This window comes from Podarcis muralis, chromosome 11 (assembly GCF_964188315.1).
Source record: "Podarcis muralis chromosome 11, rPodMur119.hap1.1, whole genome shotgun sequence".
Taxonomy (NCBI): Eukaryota; Metazoa; Chordata; class Lepidosauria; order Squamata; family Lacertidae; genus Podarcis; species Podarcis muralis.
The window spans coordinates 17,858,021-17,885,665 of NC_135665.1; the positions used below are offsets into that span (position 1 = coordinate 17,858,021).

At 42.9% G+C, this 27,645-nt stretch overlaps 1 protein-coding gene across 1 annotated transcript in view; it reads right to left on the bottom strand.

Annotated features, from left to right (window-relative positions):
* MEGF10 (multiple EGF like domains 10) overlaps positions 1-27,645 on the bottom strand; it is a 111,205-nt gene that overhangs the window by 15,549 nt on the left and 68,011 nt on the right. The window contains exons 10-16 of the mRNA XM_028748523.2: positions 22,595-22,769; positions 20,470-20,590; positions 18,633-18,796; positions 16,813-16,915; positions 7,119-7,265; positions 2,213-2,347; positions 1,765-1,893 (exon numbers count right to left, since the gene is read on the bottom strand). Coding sequence (XP_028604356.2) covers positions 1,765-1,893; positions 2,213-2,347; positions 7,119-7,265; positions 16,813-16,915; positions 18,633-18,796; positions 20,470-20,590; positions 22,595-22,769 — 974 coding nt within the window. The remainder of the gene's footprint in view (positions 1-1,764; positions 1,894-2,212; positions 2,348-7,118; positions 7,266-16,812; positions 16,916-18,632; positions 18,797-20,469; positions 20,591-22,594; positions 22,770-27,645) is intronic.

The window sequence follows — 27,645 nt, forward strand, 5'->3', positions numbered from 1 at the left end:
CATATCTCTAGGTCGGGATCTTTATTAGGTAGCCATTGTTTTAAATTGGGGCTCTGTCTGCAAGCAATAACAGCCCTTCTGTCTTGTAATCAAGAAGTATTATTACCCAAGGTAAAAGATAAAGGAAAAGGACCCCTGGACAGTTAAGTCCAGTCAAAGGTGACTATGGGGTTGTGGAGCTCATCTTGCTTTAAGGCTGAGGGAGCCGGGGTTTGTCCACAGACAGCTTTCCAGGTCATGTGGCCAGCATGACTAAACCGCTTCTGGTGCAGTGGGACACCATTACGGAAACCAGAGTGCACGGAAATACTGTTTACCTTCCTATTTATTTTACCTATTTATCTACTTGCACTGGTATGCTTTCAAACTGCTAGGCTGGCAGGAATGGGGACAGAGAAACGGGAGCTCACCCCATCACGCGGATTTGAACCGCCAACCTTCTGATCGGCAAGCCCAAGAGGCTCAGTAGTTTAGACCACAGCGCCACCCAAGACAGGCTTTGGGATAATACATTGGAATGGTTTCAGTTGGGAGCAGTACGTGACAACTGGTAATCTGGTAGTTTTTCTTCTTGTGTTGTCACACTGTAAATTATTCCTAGGTACCAGTTTGATGCCAACCTCTCTCTCTTTCTCCCCTCTGCACCCCATTTTATTGGCTGAGTATTACTGCTATTGGCTGGGTACTGTTAAAATGTTATCTAAAGTTACCTGTTTGTGACCAGGCAATATTAATTATGAACCATATACCATAAAGGGAAGGGACTTATCATCTGAACCCTCAGATCCACTGAACCACACCAGCAAAACACATTATCAATGTGAATAACAGCCTTCATTGGAAGCCACTAATGAGGTGAGGATCACAGTTCTTTGCCTGGGGACTAATTTTTGTTTTCATCAGTTCACCAATCAATAAGTCTTTCCATGTCATAGCTTTTTATTTATAGAACAATCAAGACAACTGTACTGTTGTTAATGAGTTGCTACATAGCTGTACAACACCACCCTGATATTTCATGAGAGGGCAGTAAACAAGTTAATAAAGAACCATTATGCACATTCAGATTTGATTTGTACAGATCTAAGGACTAATGCAGAGTAGGGTTATTTACAGCAAATATAGTTTGCTTGTGTGTCATTTGGGGTGGGCGAGTGTCCATCGCTCTCAGGCCCATTTTTTAAAATTATAACTGGAAAAAATATAATAATTAATTTGTCAATTTGGTTCTAATTCTTCTATGGGGAAAAGCTGGTGAACAGTTCAACAAGTAAGAACTGTTAAGTCACATACGCAGAAATCTTTAAGAAGTCTTCGTAGAGGTCACACTGAAGTAACTTTAAGCTAATGGGATCATTACTTTCTGTAAGCCTTATAGTATAAGAACTAAAGGTCTTAATGGAAGTCAAATAAAAATTACCCTTTTCCTTGTCTAAAGGTCAGTCCTGGTAAAGATTCCATTTCATTCTACTGGCATCTTTTTGTCATGCAGTATTTTTTTTCTATGCATAAAATGCCATTAATGCTTGGGGTGGGCATTCAATACACTATTGGTAGAATCTATACAACTGACTGTGTTAGGAAGTCTGATTTCCCCCCAAAAAGTGATACTGCCATGCAAAACTGATGTACTTTGAAGTACAAAAGGTTGAGATCTATTAGCAGTTTACACATGGCAATTTTGAGGGGGGGGGAATAAACAAAACTAAAAGTTATATTAATTCCAAAGAACCCCCTAAAAATAAATAAAATACTTGTACTTACGCTGAGAACAGTCACTACCAATCCAGCCAGGATAACATTGGCAAGATCTGTCAATTGGATTGCAGGTTCCATTGTTGGTGCATGTGCAAATTCCTGCACAATTCTTCCCAAATCTGCCACTGGGGCAGACTGTAAAAAGAAACCATAGAACTCATGAATATTCTGCACTTTTACAGTTCATTTAGACCAATAATAATAAAATTTTATTTTCCAATAGCTTTATTTAGCTTCAGAATGGGCTATATACACAGTAAGATTTTTTTTAAAAAAATACAAAGCTACTGTCTGAAAAAATATAACTTTGACTGTAAACAGGAAAAAAGGAGAAAACACTATTGTACTCAGTGTGGTATTACAGTATAGTGTATTATTTATTTCTTGAAAATCATGTGCCGCTTGATTGTAAAAGCGTCTCAAAGCAGTTTACGAAAAGAATTGTGATTTGTACCTTCATTGCAGAGAGCTCCTGTGAAACCAGGTAGACAGTCACACAAGCCAGTCACATGGTGACATGGGCCACTGCTGTGAACACACTGGGGGCAGGCCTGGCTACAGCGATGACCATAAAATCCGGGAGAGCAAACTGAAAGCAGAAATACGTTCTCATATTCACCTTACATTGGTACATAACAAAGCCAAATCTAATACAGTTGCTTTCAGTTCACTGCTGAAGTCTTGAAAACATTTGAGAAATCAGATTTATGCAGGTCACCTGCTTCACAAAGGCAATCGCCGTAGTGGCACGTTAACAAATCTAATACTTTAATAACAGTTTAGAAAAACAACTTAGTATGCATTGCGGTTAATCTAAAACAATTATTGCTGTTGATGCTGATGAATAATGACATATGTCTATAACAACAACTGCTGCTGCTATTAATATTTCAATGTAATGATTATACCATCACTCCCTGAGTTGTAGTCTACGTGTTTTGGCAGAATTGTATTGGTCATTGGGGACGGGGGTGGCGCTGTGGTCTAAACCACTGAGCCTCTGGGGCTTGCCAATCGGAAGGTCAGCGGTTTGAATCCCTGCAATGGGGTGAGCTTCTGTTGCGCTGGCCCAGCTCCTGCCAACCTAGCAGTTTGAAAGCATGCCAGTTCAAGTAGATAAATAGGTACTGCTGCAGCAGGAAAACAAACAGCATCTCTGTGCACTCTGGTTTCCATCAGTGTCCCATTGTGCCAGAAGTGGTTTAGTCATGCTGGCCACATGACCTGGAAAGCTGTCTGTGGACAAACGTCAGCTCCCTTGGCCTGAAAGTGAGATGAGCACCGCAACCCCACAGTTGTCTTTGACTGGACTTAATCGTCCTTTACCTTTTTACCTATTGGTCATGGCTTGCCGCAAGTATGGTCAGAAAATAATAGGTTTGCTAAATTTAATCGCAAGAACTTTGAGGCACTGGCAAGATAAGAGACGACTCCTAAATTAATCTCATGATCGGCCAGCTCAAGGTGAAGATGCAAGGGGAAGGTCTTTTTTGGATTCTGTGGCCACAGAATGCCAAGCAACATGGATGAGGGTTACTGGGGTGCCCCCTCAGCTCCTCTTTTACAGTAGGTGAAGAAGGACACAACTCAGCATATGACCTGAGCCGGGTCCCTTTGTCCTTGGTAGGGGCTGGGGGAGCAGTTGGTGCCCTACTGTTTCCAGTTGTACTGCTTGTATTTATGTACTGAATTTATGCACTGAATTTCATACCTGATGGAGTGTCTCCACCCCCATCGTTCTGCCCAGACATCGCAGTCCAGCCCCGAGGGCCTTCTGGCAGTTCCCTCACTGCAAGAAGTGAGGTTACAGGGAACCAGGCAGAGGGCCTTCTCAGTAGTGGTGCCTGCCCTGTGGAACGCCCTCCCATCAGATGTCAAGGAAATAAACAACTATCTGACTTTTAGAAGACACCTGAAGGCAGCCCTTTTTAGGGAAGTTTTTAATGGTTGATGTTTTATTGTGTTTTAAATATTCTGTTGGGAGCCGGCCAGAGTGGCTGGGGAAATCCAGCCAGATGGGCGGGGTATAAATAAATAAATAAATAAATAAATAGGAATTTGGATTTGATATCCCGCTTTATCACTACCCTGAGGAGTCTCAAAGAGGCTAACAATCTCCTTTCCCTTCCTCCCCCACAACAGACACTCTGTGAGGTGAGTGGGGCTGAGAGACTTCAAAGAAGTGTGACTAGCCCAAGGTCACCCAGCAGCTGCATGTGGAGGAGCGGAGACGTTCCCCAGATTACGAGTCTACTGCTCTTAACCACTACACCACACTTGTATTATTATTATTATTATTAACTCATTGCAGATTTGTTAATAATAAAGCTATGGCATCTCTTTAATTGCCTCATGTCTTTTTTCTGGTGGGGAGGTGGACAATTGTTGTTAATGATTATGATGAATATGGCACATGCAAACAACAACTTCAACAACATCATTATAGAATACTGAATCTTTATGCTATTATTTGTTATGATTATCATTTGTGTAATATTTTTCCTCTCCAGCTGTACAGGGCTGAATCACTGTAACCTGGCAGTTCCTGAGGTAACACAAGTTTAAAGTTCTGTTTCCAGCTCAAGGGCAATCAAAGTGCAGACAACTATACACTGCTGCTTGCTTTTATTCAACTCAGGACTTTAAAAAACAAAGCAGTTCAATTCATTTTTATGCCAAATACACTAGCTCCTTCTTCCTCTTCACAGATACATCACCATTTGGATTGCCAGAGGAAGAAAGAAGCTGTTGGGGAGAATTTCTCTCTTTACTCCTTCAGCTTCTCCTGGAATTTCTTTCACTGGCAAATTAGTATATTAAGCAATGCTTCAAGTTAAGTGCCTGTTGTTAAGCAGCAATTAACATTTACAAAGCTAACTTTTGCCTTTAAATAATTTGAAGTCATTTAGAAGTCAGCATGCCCGCCTGAGGGCATGCTTGAAACAGGTTGCCTGATCAAAAAGGGAGTCCAGAGACCCTCAAGTCTTTTCAATAAAGCAGTAGGCCAGTCCTATTATTTTCCTTCTTCTCCTTATAGTCCAAACTGGATTTGTGCAACTTAAGATACCTAGGCAGTCTTGAAAAGCCTGATTCTTTTAAATATTCATTTATAATTCATTTATAATAATACTGCTTTGCATTATTATGGTGAAGATACAACATCATTACATCAGTGTCTTTATATTAGCTAAACAATTAACTTTAGAGCCATTACAGATGGTGAGAACTGTTCCTAGCCATGGAAACAATCTATCAAAGGATGTCTGTAGCTTTAACAGAATACTTAACAGAATATTAAAAACACGATAAAACATCAACCATTAAAAACTTCCCTAAACAGGGCTGCCTTCAGATGTCTTCTAAAAGTCAGATAGTTGTTTATTTCCTTGGGAGATGGGAGGGCGTTCCACAGGGCAGGCACCACTACCAAGAAGGCCCCCTGCCTGATGAAATTCTTACATCCATTACTTTTCGCAGCCTTAGGAGACAAGATATAAATCAGGGGTTGGGCATCCTTATCTGCCCCACCCACCCCAGGTTACATTTGGAGTAGGGGGGTCAATCACATGACATCACAATGACATCAAGTGAATCGTTTTTGCAGAGCACTGTGCACAGAGCTTAGTAAGCCCTGTTGATTGCCCGTGCTTGCTGAGTGCTTTGCATAGGTGTTTGCACAGAACTTCGCATGTGGTGACAATCAGCTGACTGGCGGCACCTGAAAAATCACTTTTGCCCAAGCAGTGTCTTCACCTTCTCTATACCTAACATCTCCAGGAGGAAAGGTAAAGGACCCCTGGATGATTAAGTCCAGTCAAAGGCGACTATTGGGTTGCGGCAGTCATCTTGCTTTCAGGCTGAGAGAACTGGTGTTTTTCCACAGGCAGCTTTCTGGGTCATGTGGCTAGCATGACTAAACCGCTTCTAGCGCAACAGAACACCATGATGGAAACCAGAGCACATGGAAATGCCATTTACCTTCCCGCCACAGCGGTACCTATTTATCTACTTGCACTGGTGTACTTTCGAACTGCTAGGTTGGCAGGAGCTGGGACAGCACAACGGGAGCTCACCACATCGTGGGGATTCAAACCGCTGACCTTCTGATCAGCAAGCCCAAGAGGCTCATTGGTTTAGACCACAGTGCCACCTGTGTCCCTTATCATCAGGAGTAGGACAGGTGGGTATGGCTTTGCCAAAATGGCCTTGCAGGCCAAATGTGGAGACTTGACAGGCAGGCCAAAGGTTCCCCTCACTGTTGTAAATTATCTTGGCAAAAATCAAGATTTGTATAAGTAATTTGTTGCATTTTTGGTGTGTTTGTCCCTTAGCCCTCTTCCACATTTTCCCCCAGAAATAACCATTTTCTCAATGTGTCTGAATCTGTCCTACTTGTCTTCCAACTAAAACAAAGCCAAATATTATGGATGTGCGCTAAGGATGCCAAAAACCACTTCCTCGTGAATCAGCCAAATTGTACAGGAAGTCGCTATGCTAGTTCCAGCAGCTGCCAGGAGCATTCTACCTAGAACTATGGTTCAACCATATGGCAAACAGCTTAGAAATGTTTATAGCCCCAGCATGGGGTTGCTATCAAAGAGAAGTTTCTCTCCCACTAGCTTTTATGTGGGTGGTACAATGTTTGGAGCAGTTCTAACTTTTTTACTCCCCTCCCCCCATTTTACAAAGGCGGTTGGCAATAGTATCTGTGACCCTATGCATTTTCCACAGCGTCAGACGCCAGTCTTGTTGGATGTTGGGTAGTTGGATAGATAATATGCAAAATTACAAATTAAACAATAGTAACAAGATTACTGCCACAGCAAATTTTAATAGTAACAGTGAAAGTGCATATTGTGATAATCACAGAAAATTGTAGTACTTAGCACTGGGTTCCATTTACAGTAAGGTAAAAAAAAAGGTAAAGGACCCCTGGATAGTTAAGTTCAGTCAAAGGCAACTATGGGGTGCGGTGCTCATCTCGCTTTTCAGGCTGAAGGAGCTGGCATTTGTCTGCAGACAGCTTTCCGGGTCATGTGGCCAACATGACTAAACCACTTCTGGCGCAATGAAACACTACGGTGGAAGCCAGAGCACACGGAAACACTGTTTACCTTCCTGCAACAGCGGTACCTATTTATGAACTTGTGCTGGTATGATTTCAAACTGGAGATCACCCCATCGTGCGGATTTGAACTGGCAACCTTCCGATTGGCAAGCCCAAGAGGCTCAGTGGTTTAGACCACAGCGCCACCCCCGTCCCTCAGTAGCTTACAATACTACTAGTAGTTTACAATACTACCATTCAGCATCATAGCACAGCCATAGTAAATACAAGAACAAGAGACTTAGAAGCTTACTTCTTTGGCAAGTGGTGCCTCTGTAGCCAGGTGCGCACTCACAGATCCCTTCGTCTGGTGAACATGATGCTCCATTTTTGCAGTAACAGGACAGCGAACAGTTTGGACCCCAGTGTCCTTCAGTACACACACTGTCACAATGCATGCCTACAGGTGTACAAGCAGACAGAGCTGTCACAAACTGCAGGAAACCTCTCCAATCAAAGGTATCACAAGCACGAGGCTGCTAACACTGCACAGCTGTCAGAAGGAAAATGATGCAAGGAAGAACCATGCAAAAGCATTGTTTATTCTGCAGTGCCTTATGCAGCATATCAGAATGCATTCAAATGGTGTGTTTTTAAGATAATATGTGTTGTACGCAACTCCGCCATTCCACTCGTGCAACAGACTTCCACTCATACAATGGAACTTTCCTCTTCTCTCTCCTGCAGCCCCTGGGGTACCCCCAAAGCTGCTCTGAAAGTTTGGGGGGATCCTCTAGAGCTGATTTGGACTATGTGAGGGGAGAGGGGAGGAAGTGTCATTGCACTGGGGGAACGCCGCTCGCACTGTGTTGGATACAACCCAGTATGTTTAGAAATACATACTTTATGGTAAGATAAGCATTTAAACAGATATTTTGTGTATTTAAGTATATATTTAAATATGAATTTTCACATAGATTAGTATTATTATTAACTGCAATTAATGCAGGAATGGCACAGACTGGAAGTTGACAGCTATTTCCCATCCTGAATGGGAAGAGATGCTGAGATAGAATGACATTTGTTGCTTATCCAGAAAAAAACAACAGTCATTTTCTTCCTATCTTTTTCTGGCCCTGTCATTTCATTGGGGGAGGGGAATCGAGTTCAGTTTCAGATTATTCTTTTTCTGTTTTGAATGAGGAAAACCTGAAGGCAACAGCTACTGAAGAAACCCACTTATGTACTAAATTCAGTGCTTTTTTCTAAAAACAAATATCTAGGGGTACTCTCATTTTGACTCAAGAAAATCACCATTTTATAGTTCAAATCAGGGAAAATAAAAACAGTAAATGGACAAAAGTACAAAGATTCACAAAATGTTTAGGAGTATGTGTGCCCCTGTGTACCCCCAGAAAAAAGCACTGGTAATCTGATTACTGCTAGGTTTTCTGCCCAATAAGTGAAGTACAAGACAGATTCAAAACGTTAGCAATGCTAAGGACCTTGGTCACTCAATGTTTTGCCTCGTTGCTTTTTGCAAAAGTTTATACAACATGGGCAGAACTCCAGCACATATTCTTCTTCTTTGGCGACCACTCTTAGCCGAGTAAGATTGTCTTCCATGAACACGGTCTGAGCAGTGAGTCCGTAAGTGACTGTGGAGGCCAGTTCTGGATCCACAGTAACACAACAGTGTCTCACAGGAACCATAGGTCTTTTCGCCCCTCTTTTACAGTTAGGAAAACTAACTCCCTTGATTTCTTTGTTTTTTATTACTTCTCAGAAGTCTCCTTTCATGTCAAATGCCAGTCGGCATCCACTGCAGCTCTCAGACCTTATTGTGTCTACAGTGCTTTCTATTATCAATTGACTTATTATTAGCGTACAGCTACTGAATGAATCATTCGGCTAAAGAAAAAGGGGACTAACTCCAGAAGAATGACTAGCTTTGTAAGTATTTCATGAAAAATGTGCTTCAGCTCCACTTGCTATTAGACTTCTTAAACGAGCAACTCAGGAAAACAGACTCCCCCCCCCCCCCGAGTTTTGCACAGGAAGCTTTATTTAAATCACCACAGAGTAATTATTTTGCACAGTTTGCTGAAGAACTGGGAAAGACTGCAAGACAATTCATTACTGCGGCTGCCTGTACAATACGCAGTCCCACCCACCTGCTCTATAGGGGATGTGTCCTGTCTGAGAAATATTTCCTGTTCGATGGAAGAAAGGTGAATGAAGGTCAAAACCTTTGCAACTTTGACCCTGACGCTGACTTAAGGCTGTCAGAGAAGCTGCCACAGAGGCAACTGTAGTGGAAAATGCGTCACACTGAAATTTGACAAGAACTCAACAACTAATTTTGCACAGGATGCTGAACAACCATAAAGGGACTACTTTTCCTGAGTGAATGCGCAAATTTGAATGGAATTTGAACTGATTGCCAAGACACAGAAGACTCGTTATGCTATCAGCATTTTACAAGCTGATTTTTGTCTGCCTAGCTAACAGAGTTTTCTGAATCAAGACACAAAGTACCTTATTTTTCAACAGCTTAGAACAACCTTTTTCAACTTGTAACCTAAACAGAGGCACCTAGATTTGCATCTGAATGAGATTCCTAAGTGAAAGATACTGAGGCCCCTTATATCCCACTGAAAGCTGCATGAACGCAGCACCTGAAAAAAAAAAAAACCATGAACATGCTGCAAAGTTCTAAAATACAGGCTCAGATGTAAGAATTCATGTGCATATGCTTGGAGGAGACAAGTGAAAACGGCTGAGCAAAAAATCTGGTTCCAGTAGAACCCAGTAAAGAAAAACTAGTATACAGTCCCCACTTGCCTTTTTACTGGTTTCCACCTGACTTCTCCAACGGCCATGTGTTAAGTTGCACATTAGTAACGTGAACTGAAAGAGTTCTGAGTGGTCAATGTGGCATATTTTAATGAATTTTAAGTAAAAATGGTTCAAAGGACGTATGTTTAAACATTATAAGACATACATGCTCAGCCCAATTTCATCTGGTTTAAGTTCATGGCTGCATTTGCATGTACCGTATTTTTCGCCCTATAGGACGCACTTTTTCCCCTCCAAAAATGAAGGGGAAATGTGTGTGCGTCCTATGGGGCGAATGCAGGCTTTCGCTGAAGCGTGGAGAGAGAGGGGGGTCGGTGCGCACTGACCCCTCTCGCTCTCCAGGCTTCAGGAAGCTATCTGCAAGCCTTGGGAGCTCCGCGGGAGTTCCTGTCGGGCTCCCAAGGCTTGCAGATAGCAGCCTGCATCCCAAAGCCTGGGGCGCACTGCACAGCGTGCCCCGGGCTTTGTGCAGATATTGGGCAGCCCCACAAGCTTGGGGGACAGCGGGGAGGCGGAGCGCCGCCATCCTGCTGTTCCCCGACCTGGTTTGGAGGCTGGCGCTGGGGAGAAGCGTGCTTCTCCCCAGCGCCAGCCCCACAAGCTCGGGGGACAGATATCCGCAAGCCTGGGGAGACCGGCGCGACTTCCCGCTGGGCTCCCTAGGCTTGCGGATAGCAGCCTGTTCTGGGGGCTGGGATCGGGGGAAGCTCGGGCATCCCCCGCCCCAGCCCTGCGCCTGGGGGGGGGAAATAATTTTTTTCCCCTTTATTCCCCCCCACAAAAAAACTAGGTGCGTCCTATGGGCCAGTGCGCCCTATGGGGCGAAAAATACGGTAATTCTGAACAGCTTTTACACCCCCCCCCTTCCCTTCTGGCACAACCATGAGAAGTATGGACATCTATGCTTCCATTTTTATTAATCACACTTTGTGTTACATCCAAACCCTAAACTGTGGTTTATTTTAACTACTGTTTGCCTAAGCAAGTAAGCTTAAAAGTGCCCCTGCCATAATAACCCTACAGTACTGTGTGAGTTCATCAGCCAGCGCTAACTGCCATCATCTTAGTGCAAAATCCTTATTCTTACAGTAATATGAAATTTCCACACAAGCTGCTATTAGGAAATGAATGATTTGATCCTTATGTACCAGGATACTTTTCATGAAGACTGGCTGTCTTTTCTTTCTTTTAGTAATTCTAACCCTGGGGAGCTGAAGCCCCTTAATTCTCAGAATTAATTTTGGAGGGCTTATCTAAGCTAAGTTTGGGTGCTCAAAGATTACAGAAGTCATATATAAATATGCAGAAAATGCAATATTGAAAGACCAGTTGAAGCAATGTACATACTCTGTGACACAGATCGGAGTACAGTGGAACCTCAGTTGTAGAACATAATCCGTTCCGGAAGACTGTTTGGCTTCTGAAATGTTCGACAACCGAGGCGCAATAGGCGGTAGGCAATTTCAATGGAGAAAAGCACCTCAGAAGCCGTTCAACTTCCGAGGCACGCTTGAAAACGGAAGCATTCACTTCCGGGTTTTCGGTGTTCAGGTTCTGAATCATTCAGCTTCCAAGACACTTGAAAACTGAGGTTCCACTGTATATAACAAAGTATTTGATTGCTATTTTTGTGTTGCCATTAAAGAAATATATAAACAAGCAAGCTTCATAAATTACCAATAGAAGTTGTTGTGCTTTGGTAAGCCAACTTAAGACAAGTTCAGACATTACAACAAGCTGTGGTTAGTTACAAACAGAAATGAAAGCTTAGTAACTCCTTGTGGCCACACATACAAGAGTCTAAGGCTCACTTACATTCACACAATACACTTAGAGCACATTTGAACCACATCGCTTTCCCCAAAGAATCCTAGGAATTGAAGTCTGTTAAGGGTGCTGGGAACTGTAGCTCTATGAGGGTTGAACTACAGTTCTCAGGATCCTTGGCAAAAGCCATGACTGTGAAAGGGGTAGAAATGTGTTTTAAATGTATAGTGTAGGTGTTGGCTGTCACAGCTTATCAGTCCGACTGAGAGAAAACCTGTGTGTGTATATGCGCATATACAGCTAACCTGATCTTTTTCTCATGAGTTTAGGTTCTTGTCCATAAATATTAATCTATTATATTTATTTTATCTCTGTATAGCTCACACAGAAAATTTCTAAGAGAATCTGCAGCAGACGTGTGCATGCTCAGATTTTGAATAACAAATGTCAGCAAACAGCTCTGCCTTATTTTTTTGAATGATTTAAGACTGCAGACAACAGAGCTGCGTGGGTAATTTGCATGCAAGTCTTCCGACACAATTTTAACTAAAATCAATATGAATAATGTATCCAGGAAGCTCTGAACGTTTAAAATGTGCCCTATGAAACAAAAGAATTATGAATAAGTTGGTACGCAAATTTCATTCTTGATAAGCAGATTGGTAAGGAAAAGTTTTTGCCAGGATAATGGACAAAGAACTCTTTGACGGCCTTTGCAAGTTGCTAGGCAATAGCTAAATGGTCATGATAAACTTCAGCTAAGCAGCTCTGAAGAAATCCTCATGCATTTAATGCTCCAAGGACTATGCCAAGTGTTTCACATCTAAATTAGCATTCCTGCAGCATCTGTAATTGTGTGAAAGAAGTAAATAATCCTTTGAGTGGTAACATCTATGTTGTTATAATGTTATATATATTAAGACTTTAATTATACACACGGAAGGAAGTGTCATTGAACTCAGTGGGGTTGACTTATAAGCAGGCAAATATAGGATCGTGTTGTGAAATACTTTTAGTAATGCAACAGTGTGATGTGCTGCACTGAGGCTGTGGAACATAAGATCCAGGCCAACAACACTGACCCCAAAGGAGAACCTATCCCAGCACTGGGACTCAACTCTCCACACCTCCATTGCTGTTGCAGACTCAGTAACTAGCTCACACTGCCAGCTAGTAGACTGAGTATCAGGAGAAATTTCTCATATTGAAAAGCCACAATAAAGGTCTCTTCAAAACCAACATTTCCACCATAGTGGCCAGCTCCTAGGGGCTAACACCCCCAATAAAATATTTGAGGGGGCTGCCCCTCCGAAAGTTGATGGGCATTGCCATTCAAATGGTGTGGATGTGCCGTGTCCTGTGATTGATTATGTGGGCGGGGCTTACCTACCCCCCAATATTCCATTCAAGTTGGCACCTCTGATTTCCAGTACGTATTTTGAAAAGCTGTTTGTTCACTATGCATTTTGACAGCTCTTATGATACTATAACCAAATTTTGCATGGTAGTTCTTGGGATCAAGGAGCAGATTTTTCATCTATGTTTGGATACAACTGGATACAAAACTGTGGACTGAACATTTCAAAACTGCACTGATTTTAACCAATGATTCCCACACTTTTTACACTTTTTTGTTTCTTAGAATTTCCAAGCAACACTAGATATGAGGATGCTAATACAGCAAAGCAAAGTAAGTCCTACACTGAAAACTATAGTTACCCCCATTAATTTATCCCCAGAATATTTTTATTGTGAGCGATATTTGGTATTTTCTGCTATATGCCCACAGGAACTGTATCATAGTGCTCTAACTCCTGATTAACACATCCAAAGGTGTAGCCATGTTCATCTGTCGCAGAGATAGACAGATGAAAGAAAGAAAGAAAGAAAGAAAGAAAGAAAGAAAGAAAGAAAGAAAGAAAGAAAGAAAGAAAGAAAGACCTGTAGAACTCTGAGGCCATCCCCCTTGATGGAGCTAAGCCTGTCTAGGTTTGGGCAATTGCCGAGGAAACATATGTATATTGCCTTAGGCTTCATGATGGAAGAAAGGCAGAATATAAAGAGTAAGAAAATATATAAATGCATGTGTTGAAATCAACTTCATAAGTCTTCTGGCATAATAAATCCATTAGTTTTGAGGTGCTACAAAACTCTTGATTTTCCTGATAAAACAGTTATTGAGGTCAATATGATTGGTTTGAGGTCTCAGAAAATCTTTTACAAAAAGTTTCAACACCTCTTCTAACTCCTTAAAGCTATTTTCCTATTAAAGTAAGGGCAGGCCCTCAAGGGAACACAGGTGCATCCTTCAGAGAAAAACTTCAGGAGAGTATTCTCAAGCAGAACGCAGGCACATAAAAAAGCAAAACAAAAACCAGAGTGCAGTGTGAGTGTGTACTTAAGCAAGGAGCTGAGGCAGCCGGAAAGGAGAATTTAAGAGAAAGAGAAACTCAGTGGAACTGCCACAAGGAGGGCATGGAATGGTATGGAGGGAGAGGCCTAAATAGCGCTGGTGAAAGAATGGTGTCGACCGAAAACAAAGCAAAGGCACAAACTCACACAAAAAGTGTGTTTTGCTTTCGTCAGAGGTCCACGTGTTGCTAGTTTTAGAACCCGTATCGTTTCAGAGGCTGTATTAATGCCACAAACTGCAATTCCTTTGCTTCAATTTTTTGTATCGTTGGCAAATGCATAGGAAAAGAAGTACAAGATACATTGTTCCATTTCCATTGAAGAGGACCTCAAATGCAGTACAGTGGTGCCCCGCAAGACGAATGCCTCGCAAGACGAAAAACTCGCTAGACGAAAGGGTTTTCCGTTTTTTGAGTCGTTCCGCAAGACGAATTTCCCTATGGGCTTGCTTCACAAGACGAAACGTCTTGCGAGTTTGTTTCCTTTTTCTTAAAGCCGCTAAGCCGCTAATAGGGTTGCTTCGCAAGACGAAAAAACCGCAAGACGAAGAGACTCACGGAACGGATTAATTTCGTCTTGCGAGGCACCACTGTATTTGGATTGAAGAGCAACCTTGTACTTTGTCCCCAAACACAAACAACATGAAAAAAGGTGCACTGCTTGCACATGAATTGGAAGGGGGGGCTAAGTATTGGATTGGGGGTCCAGCAGCTTGCTGCTGTGTATCTACTTCAGCACTAGTGGTAAGGGCACATGCTTTTATCAGGTATCTCAATCAGGATGCAAAACAGTGCTGTGTTAAACAAAAACAAAAATCTTACAGTAGACAAACATAGAGTCCACAGTCCAATTTGCTGCCTTAAAACAGACAGGGCTAATCCATAAATCAGTATTACCAGTGTTTATAGTGCCTCATAGTACACTAGTAAAACTTCATAACTGGAGACCTAACATAAGTTTTTAAGTGCTCTTGCACCAAAGTTATCAGCAAGCCCTGACATTTTCCATAAAATGTCACAGCACAGCAAAAAATAATGTGCCATGACCTGTAAAATGCTTCAACTATTTCCACAAAAACCTGTGCTTTTCATAACGGTTTAATGGAAAATCCTTGTCAAACAGAGTCCAGATTTGCTGATCTTACAGGCATACTTTGAAGCATGACATCAACGTGGCTGCTTTTGGAAGAGGTGGAATTGCTCAATGAGGACATAAAATCCCAACCCTCAAATCCACACCGGCTTGCTGAGAGCCAAGTCTGGTGTACGGGGTCAGGAGAGAGATGGGGAACTTGTGACTTGCCAATTGTTGTTGGACTTCAGTTCTCGTCATCCTTTACCATAGTCCCAGCCAACAGTGGTAAGGGATTATGGAAGCTGTAGTGTGACACCTGGAGAGCCACATGTTCCTCAAAATGCACCATAAAAATAAAAACAGAAGCAACCTAATAATCCTCCTTCCCACAACACATATAGAACACATCGGATATCAATTACCTAAAGGCCTGGTTAAAGAGGAAGGTTTCTGCCTAGCACCTAAAGGTGTATAAAGCATTCCACAGATGGGGAGCCACTGCAGAGAAGGCCTATTCTCATGTTGCCACCCTCTGGACCTCTCGTGAACACAAAGAAGGGCTTCATAGGATGATCTCAGGTTCCAGGTAGATTCACACCACATTTTCCATTACTTGCATTAAAGCCATATCCCTATCAGCTTAATTGCCCCTAAGTTCTTGGTAAACCAGGGAGCTAAATGGACGCCCCATGTCAAGAGCCAGTGAACTGCAGCCAGCCGTCTTCTCAGTGAAAGGCCTTCTGGGCTGACTATGCCCATCCAAAGTTACCACTGGATCTTTCTGGGCAGTGGGCAGGAAAGAGTATAAAAGACTTTCTTTCCTAGCTGAGTCTTGCTAAGGCAAGTAGGTCTTCCTGAGCCATGGTGTCTTCCAGTATTCCCAGTTGTTCTTTGGTCCTGATTACTGGCTTGTTCTTTGGTCCTGCCTTGCTCATCAGTTCTCACTACTAAACTGTCTCATGGCTCCTGACAGGAACCATGCCAAGGGAAAACTCATTGACGGGTCTCAGAGACTCCCATCAGATTCCATTAACCTCTAAGAGTTGGCCATTATAATAGCCCCACCACTGCTGTAGAGGGAAACAGTTTGTGCCAGTCACCAACTCACCAGGAAGTGATCTTCCTGTAACATTCAGTTCCTGGAATAACCATGAGATTATCTGCCTTTACAGAAAAGGAGTAGAATCCTTGTGCTCCGTGAACAGGATTATTTATGTATATTTAGTACATTTATATCATGTGTTTCTTTCCTCATGTAACTCAAGAGTGGCATATATAGAATTCCCAGGTGATCGCCTATCCAGGCACTCAGCAGATGCAGTCTGTCCTGCAGCTACCTTGCTTGAAAGAGGAAAAGGAGAGAGAAAGCACCCCTTTTGTACTGAAAGTCACTCCCTCCTGGTTTCATTTTGCCCCCTAAGATACTGTTTTACTTTTGGGGCAAACAGGGAGGTGGCAATTTTTCATTTTAAAAACTGGCATGAGCCCCTGATCAAGATGGGAAACCCATTTTGGATTGGAGACCCATGACTCTATTTCCCCCCAAAATATAACTGTCTTGGTTAAGTATGCTGGTTTCAAACCATTTCCAACATTTTGTGTCATTTGGTTCTTATACTTGTTATGTGCAGGCAATAGTTGTTGTCCATTGAATAAACTGATCTAGATCTTATCCATTTACTGAACAGTTAGGTAACCTTTGGCCCTCCAGATGCTCTAGACTACAACTCCCATCAGCCCCAGCAAACATGGTCAATGGACAGGGATGCTGGGAGATGCCATTCAGCAACACCTGGAGGGCCAAAGGTTCCCCACCCCTGATTTAAGGAACAATGGTAAAACCCTACCATACTTTGGATGCTACTGTACTATTGCCCCACTCATTTCAAATGTACCTGACCATCCTGGGAGGCAGCGACAATAGCCAGTAGTGGGATGACAGCCATCTGCATGGCTGCAGTCACAGCGCTCTGAACAGTCCAACCCATATGTGCCATCCTGTCAGGAAAAAAGAAGACAAAATAATGCTGAATGTAAACAGTAAATTTTAGATGGGATTGGTATGCAAGTGGTTTAGAGCTTCAAATTTCTGGGCTCCAGTTGATGGGATAAAAAGCAATTCCTGGCTGATTTCAATATATTTGTACAGGGAAAGGACATCACTCAGTGGCAGAGCAATTGCTTTGGATGCAGAAGGTCTAAGGCTCAATCCTCAGACTCTCCAGGTGGGGTTGGGAATGTCCACTGTCTGAAACCACGGAGAGATGGTGCTAGTCAGCACTGACATTACTGAGCTAGATGGAGCAATGGTCTGCCTCAGCATGAGAGAGCTTCCTATATTCTTATGTTTTTCCCTAACGGACCTTAAAGCAGCTCGGAAGGGGGGATTTTGATCAGGGGAAACAGCGTGGGGTCCTAATCCAATTGCTCTCTCATTCAGCACAGTAACACCATGGGTAGATTTAAAAGAAATGAAAAGAGGTGTGAGTTGTTGACTGGATTATCTAGCTACAGGTTAGTCTTTGCCACCAAAGATTAACTGTCTAAGTACAGCTATAATTCAGAGGCGGACTTAGAGGAGTGCAACCAGTTTGCCCACACCAGATGGAGTATGGAGGTCCTGGGCTGTCAAGACAACCAGACCCCACTCTTGGCCTTACTGATGTGGTCTAAAGGAAAGCAGAGCAATACGTTTGTCACCAGCTTGGCTGCAGGAGGAGCCAGAAGGGAGCATGCAAGCCGCCATTTGACCATTTTAGGGACTCCACTCCAAATTTGTGTAGAGTTTACTCCTTAGCCTTTTGTTTACCAGAAGATACCCTACAAGGCAGTTTTAGGTTCAGGATCAGACTTTTCCTTCTCCTAGATGGGCTACCTTTCCAGGTTGATGAGCCCCATCTGCCCCTCACTTCCCTCTACAGCACAAGCAGAAACAAGCTTTTTGACCACTGGACCCGCTATTGGTCTCGTCCACTCAATCTGCCGGAGCCTGTCTTTGCATGCAGGGGAAATCCTTAACTCACTGGGGGTTTAAGACCCATTGGCTACCCTCACCTGGTTTAGCCAGCCAGTCAAAGCTGTTTCCCAGGGTGCGGCCTCTGTTGCATGCTGACAGCTTTTAGGAACCACAGGTGAGAGCAGAGTGCAGGGTGGGGACCAAAGCTGGACAAAACTACCCCAGAAGGAAGACAATATGCCACCCACCAGAGGTATTACCTGTCCCCTAGCACTCCATACACCCCTTTAAACAGCGTTACATCTTAAATTTAGCAGGACAGCTTAAACATTTCTATGAATATTGAAACTCACAAACCCCACCTTTTAGTAAAAAGGTAAAGGTACCCCTGCCCATACGGGCCAGTCTTGACAGACTCTAGGGTTGTGCGCCCATCTCACTCAAGAGGCCGGGGGTCAGCGCTGTCCGGAGACACTTCCGGGTCACGTGGCCAGCGTGACATCGCTGCTCTGGTGAGCCAGAGCCGCACATGGAAACGCCATTTACCTTCCCGCTAGTAAGTGGTCCCTATTTATCTACTTGCACCCGGGGGTGCTTTCGAACTGCTAGGTTGGCAGGCGCTGGGACCGAGCAACGGGAGCGCACCCCGCCGCGGGGATTCGAACCGCCGACCTTTCAGTCGGCAAGCCCTAGGTGCTGAGGCTTTTACCCACAGCGCCACCCGCGTCCCCCACCTTTTAGTGGAATGTGTTTAATTACCTGGCAAGGGTATTCACATTTTTCTCCTCTCCATCCTGGAGCACAGGTGCAGGTTCCATCCAGAGTATTGCATGCCCCTCCGTTAAGGCACTGGCATGTTAAATTGCAGCCAAGACCCCACGTCCCACTAGGGCAGTTTATAGAACAGTCAACTCCATGCCAACCTGCCACAATGAAAACAAAACACCTCTTTTCAGTAGAGAGTTCTAATTTTCAAATTCTTCCTGCCTATTTCTCCTAACAATCAATGTCAGATTTCTGGGGATGCTTAGTGCCGTGCAATCAATGGGCTCCCTTTCTGAAAGATGGCCACAACTGTCTTTTCCCCCTTCTTCTTATATTCTGCTGTCTTTGCAGTGGCACCAACAGTGCCACTCACCACCCTGCCTACCCACTTCCTGGGTGGGATTTTAGTGGATGGTGGGCAGCAGTGCCACAACTGAATCAGAGCCAAGCTGAGCGCCTATCCATGGTGGTCTCCCACCATTTTAATTTATCTGTAATGCAATGTTCTGGCCTATAGATAAGGGAGGCCACAATTCCCTTATGGACAACTTTCTGGGGACTACATGTCTGGAGACTGCATGTCTGAGAGGCAAAAGCAGACAGAGAAATAAATGTGACTTTGTACAATAGGTTACTTTCTAGTCATGCAAAATCAGACACCCACACACCTATCCAGCCCGGGGGGGGGGGGGCTGGCTTACATTTTAGGAACATTAAGATGCCAAATGGACATGGATAGGAGCTCAGCTTTGCTACTATCAAAAGTGAACTGCTGGCAAGGTCACTATGCAGTAACACGGCAGGTTCAGGCCAGTTTAGGGAGAGTCCTGAGGGCAAGATAGACTTCTGATGTGAAGATACAGTTTTGACTGAGAATTTTAGCATAACACACAGCTTTAAAAAAAAAAACAACACACCATTTGTCTTGGGATAGATGTTAGAAATTACCCAGTAGGGATTATCAATACCTTTCCCTAAATATTTTATGTGAGAGTAAGATACAAATATATAAGAGCTGAAGGGAAAGGAGCCTTTGTTAAAAAGGATCTGAGCTGTCCAAGAACAATTAGTCTTAAGCTGATACTTGTGAACATTTTGGTCCATAAAAGCATAGGAAATGTGGTGGAGATGCCCCGTCTAGTTAAAATTAAAAATAAATGCAATTCTGTGTAATCAATAGTGACACAGACAGGATTCCTAATTTTTTACTTCACTTACAGCAAGGGGAAGAAAAATAACTCTGTGCTGAATCTAATCAATATGTTGTTCAAAACACATGTTCTGTGATGAATTTGTCTCATGACCAGAGTCCCTAGCTGCATAATTAGCTGTTTAGGAAAGGCACTTTGTTGACGCAGGCCACTGTGCACTTAACACAATAAATAAAAATGCATTTCCTGTAGTCAAGGGCTGGTTACAATTGCTATCTTATAGCTCTTTTCCATTTGCTTATTTGTTATGTTGGACATTTAGGTCCTTTCTGAGATGATGCTAGCATCCCCAAACATTATTTGAAAATCATGTATTTGTGCTCCGTTTAATTGTCTCAACTCCTCAGTACTGCAGAATACTAGGATCAAATTTGTTGAGATTTTGAGAAGACCTTGGTTACATGAGCAGAAACCACAGAAGAGGGGAGGGGGATTCCATCCTTACTTTTTCATTTTGCAGTTCTGCTTATATTTAACACCTCTGGTAACATTAGAAGGTCTCAGCAGCCCTTTGCCTTAACATCCAGTTAGTAAGTGATTTAAAATCCATGTCCCACTTCTTGCCTTAAAAAAATAAATTAATGTTTCATATGACTAAAGTAGTACATTATTTATCCTACCTGCTTTGCAGGTACAAGAACCATCCACAGGGGAACAGATGGCCTCATTTTTGCAGTTGCATGTTGAGGAACATTTTACTCCGTATGTTCCAAGAAGGCAAGGAATAGAGCAATCAGAACCCTAAAACATGGTTGACAAAAAGAAAAGCCGTATTGCAATTGAAAGGAAAGTTGTTGGCCTTTTGATTACACAAGCAGGCTCTAAATGACTACACAATGACTACACAAGCAGGCTCTAAATGAATAATTGCCATTACTGAATTTTAAAGCAAAGCATATATCTTCATATGCATTGTCCTACATCTCTGTGCAAGAGATAATCTGCACCTACTGACTGCTTGCACATAGCATATTCACTGCAAACAAACAAACATGCAACATAAACATATTTTCTTACTGAGATTATCCCCAGGCAGGAAAAATATAATATATGAAAGTCTCTTAGTGCATTCTAGATATCCATATGCTCACTCTGAAATTGTGCAAATATTAAGAAGTGCATAATCTATAATAAATAAGAATGTGTAAAATTTGCATTTCCACAGTGTTTTCCTCTTTTCTGTCATGATATACAGAAACTCTGCAGAGTGTCTCAGATGCCCTAGCTCTTAGGAACTGCAGGTGAAAATTTGATGCACAGAATAATGTGCACCCAAGTGCACGTGGTGTCTACTGCTTTCAATTTCATGGAAATTCATAAGCACATCTGAGTGTTATGTCCCCCTACTTAAGCTCTGGCAAGTTAGCTAAGGGGCTTAGCTTATACATCCAGTTGCTGCTATTTCTTTTTGACACAAAGCAAATTTAATAGCGGAAGCCAAACCTGCTAGACTGCCACATCATCCTTAATAAAAGATACTAATTTCATATTAGCTGGCATGAAAGATAATGCATCATTTCACAATTTCACCCTTATTCCTGTTACTTCTACTATAAGCAGAGGCAAGTAAAGGCATACAATGTAAGTAGAAATAGGTGGAAAAGAAGAACAGCAAAAAGTGTAACAGAACTTTTTGACAAGAAAAAGTATCATTGCTTTTAAGATTGTATTATGAGCATTACATTTTTATATAAACACAGGTGATTGGCTGCTACATTAGATGTCAGGTTTACACCAATAATTCAAGTTATAATGAGAATTACACGCTGTCACTTAAATATCTGGATCAGAACTTCCCATAGTTCCCTCTGCTTCTTTTCCACTGGCCCTGCCAGCCAGGTATTTATCCTTCTCCTGGGCGCGGGGCCAAGTGTTGATACTGGTCAGTTGGCATCGCACCCAGGTGAACGCCCCCTAGAGTGCTGCCACCATTGGCCAATTTGGAGGCAGGAGTCTGATCCGGCTGGCAATAGGCCAGTTCACAGGGGAGACGCAGTGCCCACAAAGCAGCCCGCCCAAGGAGGGCAAATGGATTAGCAGCTTTCCATTTTTCTTATTCTCAAATACAGACGAGGAGATTCTAATAGATTGCTTTATTGAATTCCAGAACCTGTAGGTGTGATCTTAAGGCTATCCCCCTCCTGACATTCATTTTAAAATTCAGTTTATTTTTTTTTTAAGGCGATTGGTTCACCTACATCTTATCAGTTACCACTACAAGCAACTCAGTGGACACATTTGGAAGTGGCGGATATTGTGTTAGCTTTCCTTGTTACAATGCTACCGCTTCTGTCTTGATTTCTAACATTCCCTTTCCATCCACTGTTGCATTACTGAACTGTTGCTTTTTAAAATAAATATAGAACTGTGGCACACTAAATTTCATTCACACCGATGGGTGTGGTGTGACACGCTGGCACCCTTTATGTGCTTCTGTTCCCCCTTGATTCACACATGAAAATGGCAAGAAAGACCTGTACCCCAAATTTCTTTCATCCAACCATTTTCTGGGTTAATGAGGTTGTAAACAGATTTTATTTTTTTTCTACAGGCGATTAATGTGGAAATGGATGTTAGACTTCCACTAGATTCTCAAAAGTGGCCTTTATGACATTTGACAGATCACATAATACATAAAAATTATCAAGTAGGAAGCGTCAGGAAAATGCAGTCACTGTGTTCAAAGGACTGATAGCTGCTGAGACAGCCAATGAGGAATAGTCAATGACAATCGAAATCGTGTACCTTAAATCCTGGGGCACAGATGCATTTTCCAGTCACACTGTCACAGTCAGCACCATTTTGGCAACTGCAAATCTGTTGACAAGATTCTCCATAGAATCCCGGGGAACATGTCTCATTACAGTAGAGTCCAGACCGGCCTGGCTTGCAGGAACATTCTCCAGACATAGGATGACAGCTGTGGCCAAGGCATGAAAGGAATAAAACATTTGGATTTAAATATGACACCAAGAATCCAATGCAGCAAAATACTCTTACAGACACATTATAAAAGGATTTCACACAGAGGGCTTTAAAAATAAAATGAAAATGCATGCATTGGAGTGGGTGGGGATACAGGAACACACGCTGTAATATTATGTTAGCTATGTAATAGTAAATCAGACTTCTATTTATTTCGTATCTTAAATAATTAAAAACATTCCTTTTGTATTGTGGAAAATTTCCTGTCATATGGGTATGGTTAGAATTAATTTCTGGGGTGGGCTGTGATAAAAGTAATCCGAATAAACAACCATAATATCCTTTCAAATGAAGTGTAAAAACCTCTGTGTTTCACTGATGGCTCATTAGGGTGCAACTCACCCACCTATTCCCACAAACTGACTACCACTAAACTCATGCTCATAATTTGCATTCTGCTTTATTATGAAGACCATATTGAAACTTAGTGCTCCTTTATGATACATCCATGAGCTTCTTTGTGAGTTAAAACTAAAGATATGGCATTAAAAGGCATTCTTGCATTTAACGTGCAGTGTGGAATTTCATCCCAGAGCTTCAGAGCAGGGATTCCTACAGCAGTGGAAGAAATACCAGCAGTGCCATAATACCTGCCGTCACAGCTGATGCTGTGAATTTGAATTTTAAAAATGAAGAAATCCTGTGCAAATATGCATTTAACTCATGTGTAGTTTGGCCCTGAGTAAGAAACCTATATATGCTTAAAGTGGTGTGCTAGCCTGCAACAGATTTCCTTCCTTGAAATGACGCCAAATCACTTTTACAGAAGAAAGGTCGGGGCACTTTTACAACCTTGGAGAATATGGATAGCCTGTGGTTTCCATACCTGGTGAAAGACCAGCTGTCTTTACCTGAAAACAGCAGCTCCATTCAATAGCAGCTTCATTCAGTAACAGCCACACAGCTGTTGTCTTGTAACAAATGGACACCATCAGCTGCGCTAAGATATATGTGTCGGGAAAGTGGACACAAAGGGGTGCTCTGTGGTTCTCTGGCAGACAAAGCACTCAGCTTAACGCTCACCAAAGGGAAGCCTTAATATCCAGATCAATTATGTTTACAATAGACAGCTTGTTTAAAGATGGACTCTGATCACTGATTGAAGTAATATTCCCCAAGGCATCCTGAAGGGGGAGGATGTACCAAAATCCAGACACATCAAATGAATTATGGCTGGAGATGGCCTTCCTTCAGTGATTTGCGGGGGAAATCCTTGCTGTAAGACTCCTTGCTCATTTAATATAACTTCCTTAATGCTTGATGTTCTTTATCACTATTACTAAATGCTGTGACCACCAAAAGACACTGGCTTTCTTATGAGAGTAAAACAAAAAGCATAAAAACAGACATACAAGTATAAAGTAAGTTTTCCATTAAACTCCAATCTGCAGAAAGAAGGAAGTGCACATTTTTTTCTAGCTGATATATTATGTGTTGCATGTTTCTGAAATCTTTGGGAAACATAGCGGACTAAGATTATTCATTACTATTTGATTATTTGAAATATTTGATCATAATTTTCAATCTTTGGTTTTCAAGGCAGTTCACAATTAATCCAGAGTGTGACGGCTAGACTGGTGACTGAGAGCAGCCGCTGAGACCATATAACACTGGTCCTGAAAGATCTACATTTGCTCCCAGTACGTTTCTGAGCACAATTCAAAGTGTTGGTGCTGACCTTTAAAGCTCTAAACGGCCTCGGCCCAGCATACCTGAAGGATTGTCTCCACCCCTATTGTTCAGCCCAGACACTGAGGTCCAGCTCCGAGGGCTTTCTGGTAGTTCACTTACTGAGAGAAGTGAAGCTACAGGGAACCAGGCAGAGGGCCTCCTCGGTAGTGGCACCCGCCCTGTGGAACACCCTCCCATCAGATGTCAAGGAAATAAACAACTATCTGACTTTTAGAAGACATCTGAAGGCAGCCCTGTTTAGGGAAGTTTTCAATGTTTGATGTTTTACTATGTATTTATATATGCTGGAAGCTGCCCAGAGTGGCTGGGGCCGCCCAGTAAGATGGGCGGGGCACAAACCAGAAAAACATTATTATTATTGTTGTTGTTGTTGTTGTTGTTGTTGTTGTTGTTGTTATTATTATTATTATTATTATTATTATTATTATTATTATTATATTCCATTTGAGAAGGTCAGAGAAAATGATATGGGTAGTGGGCTTGCTGCAGTTCTCCTTATGAGAAGAGGCATGTACGAAGTCGTGTTGCATGTAGCCTGTTTTCAAAACCCAAGACAACAGCTCCATTCCAAGGAGTACTCGAACTTTAAGAGCGCTCCTATCCTCAATATCCAAATGCTGCTCAAAAAAAATAAACAAAACCTTCTTAAAGAGCTAACAGCCGTTCCACATAGTGAGAAATTGCAGCTCCTGGTGTGCACATTTCAAATGATAATCCTGGGAGTGATGGGAGATTATGACATTTGTTCCCTCCCATGGACATTGTCTCAGGGGTAAAAAGATGGCTGTTTCCATATAAGGACCCAATCTAAATAACTTTATCGCACTAGCCATTGGCCACGACAAATCTGAATTAAAAAGAAATACAAGCAACGCGGGTGGCGCTGTGGGTTAAACCACTGACTAGGACTTGCTGATCAGAAGGTCGGTGGTTCAAATCCCCACGACGGGGTGAGCTCCCGTTGCTCGGTCCCTGCTCCTGCCCACCTAGCAGTTCGAAAGCACATCAAGGTGCAAGGAGATAAATAGGTACCGCTCTGGTGGGAAGATAAATGGCGTTTCCGTGCGCTGCTCTGGTTCGCCAGAAGCGGCTTAGTCATGCTGGCCACATGACCCGGAAGCTGTACACCGGCTCCCTCGGCCAATAAAGAGAGATGAGCGCCACAACCCCAGAGTCGGTCACGACTGGACCTAATGTTCAGGTGTCCCTTTACCTTTATTTAGATCTCTGTTTCTCCCTTACAGTTCACACCTATATTGTCCAGCGTCTTCTTTCCAATCTTTTTGGCCACCAAAGCAAAAAGTGGGTGACTTTATGAGTCACTGAAGCGTTTACATCGCTAAGAAGCCATAGGACCTTCTCTGACAGGGAGAGGCATCTTTCCTGTACAGACAGTAGGGTGAGAAATCACCTCCAGGGTCCAATGTATAGTGGGCAAAATAGTAAATAGTGCAAGATGTCTTCCCCACGGTTGCCCACAAATACATAGTCTGTCTTTGTATGGTACCTTGCTATATCGTCTGTCCAGGATGGTGGAGGGCATAGCTTGAATCGCAGCTTAGTAAAAGTGAATCTAAGTGAGGCTGGCCGTCTAAGTATCTAAAGGGGAAAGACTGTAGCCCAGTGGTACATTATCCGCTCTGCATGCAGAAAGTGTCAGGTTTAATCTTTGGCATCTCTAGGTAGAGCTGGATGAGACCCCAGTCTGAAATCTTGAAGGGCTGCTGTCTGTCCATGTAGATAATACCGATCTTGACCAGTGAACTATGGCTGCTTCCCATATCACTTCTTCTTGCACAACAAAGGCCTCAACAGCATTCTGCAAATTCCCAAGTCCCGCTACATTCCTTGAGATTCATCCCACAGTTTTCCAGGGGGCCCCTTGACTCTCAGGAGGAGATGCATCGGGTGCAGTGGTAGGAGCCAGGAAAGCCCCACTGAATAAGCACAGCTCCACTTGTTCTTCTTTAAGTCTTTGGGGAATAAGAAATCCCTGTTCGTTCATTTTCTCTCTTTCTCTTTAAGTAGAAGTCAAACTGTGACACTGATATTCTGTAGCCCTGTTCCCCAGCCACAGTGTGCTAGGAAGCCATAGCTGCGCACATATTGATTGACACCAAAATTAGTATTCCGTAATTTGTAATTAAAATATAGGAAGCAGAAACACTTTGGAAGCTTTTGATGGCTCATGTTTAGTTAGTTTAATTGGCAATGCACAGTGCACACAGATGTTAAGAAATGCGGCACCTACTTATCTCTTAAGTTCACATCTTAGGGAATCTGCTTGCACGCAGGACATCAAATTAGTATCTAAATCTGCAATTAATCAAATATTTTACTGCCAGTGACAAATTATGCAGAGATGCCAGATACATTGTGCCTATACTCTTATGGATAGTACTTATCATTCTGCGGGTATGGCCAGATCAGACCAAAGGCTTAGCTGGTCCAGCATCCTGCTTTCCAGTGACCAACCAGATGCCTTTGAGACAAACAGGATATGAGGGCACGGCTGCACTTTCATGGTGACTACTGTTTTGAAAGTCAAAGCTCTGAATGGCAGAGGTTGGCAATACAGTACATTGAAAGGAAGAAACTTGCCTCCATGCCCCAGACTTTGTTTGGGAAGAGCCAAAGTAGAGCCTATTGCTGAGGATAAGAGACTGATGGGAAATAGTATATGACTAAAGGTAAAAAAAATGGTAAAGGACCCCTGGACGGTTAAGTCCAGTCAAAGGCAGCTATGGGGTTGAGGCACTCATCTCGCTTTCAGGCCGAGGGAGCTGGTGTTTGTCCAGACAGCTTTCTGGGTCATGTGGCCAGCATGACTAAATTGCTACTGGTGCAACGGGACACTGTGACGGAAGCCTGAGCACACGGAAACGGCGTTTACCTTCCTGCCGCAGCAATACCTATTTATCTACTTGCACTGGTGTGCTTTCAAACTGCTAGGTTGGCAGGAGCTGGGACAGAGCAACGGGAGCTCACCCGTTGTGGGGATTCGAACCGCCAACCTTCTGATTGGCAAGCCCAAGAGGCTCAGTGGTTTAGACCACAGCGCCACCCACGTATCAGTACCCCACGGCGAAATCCAATGTTTTTATGCTATTGAATGGTGC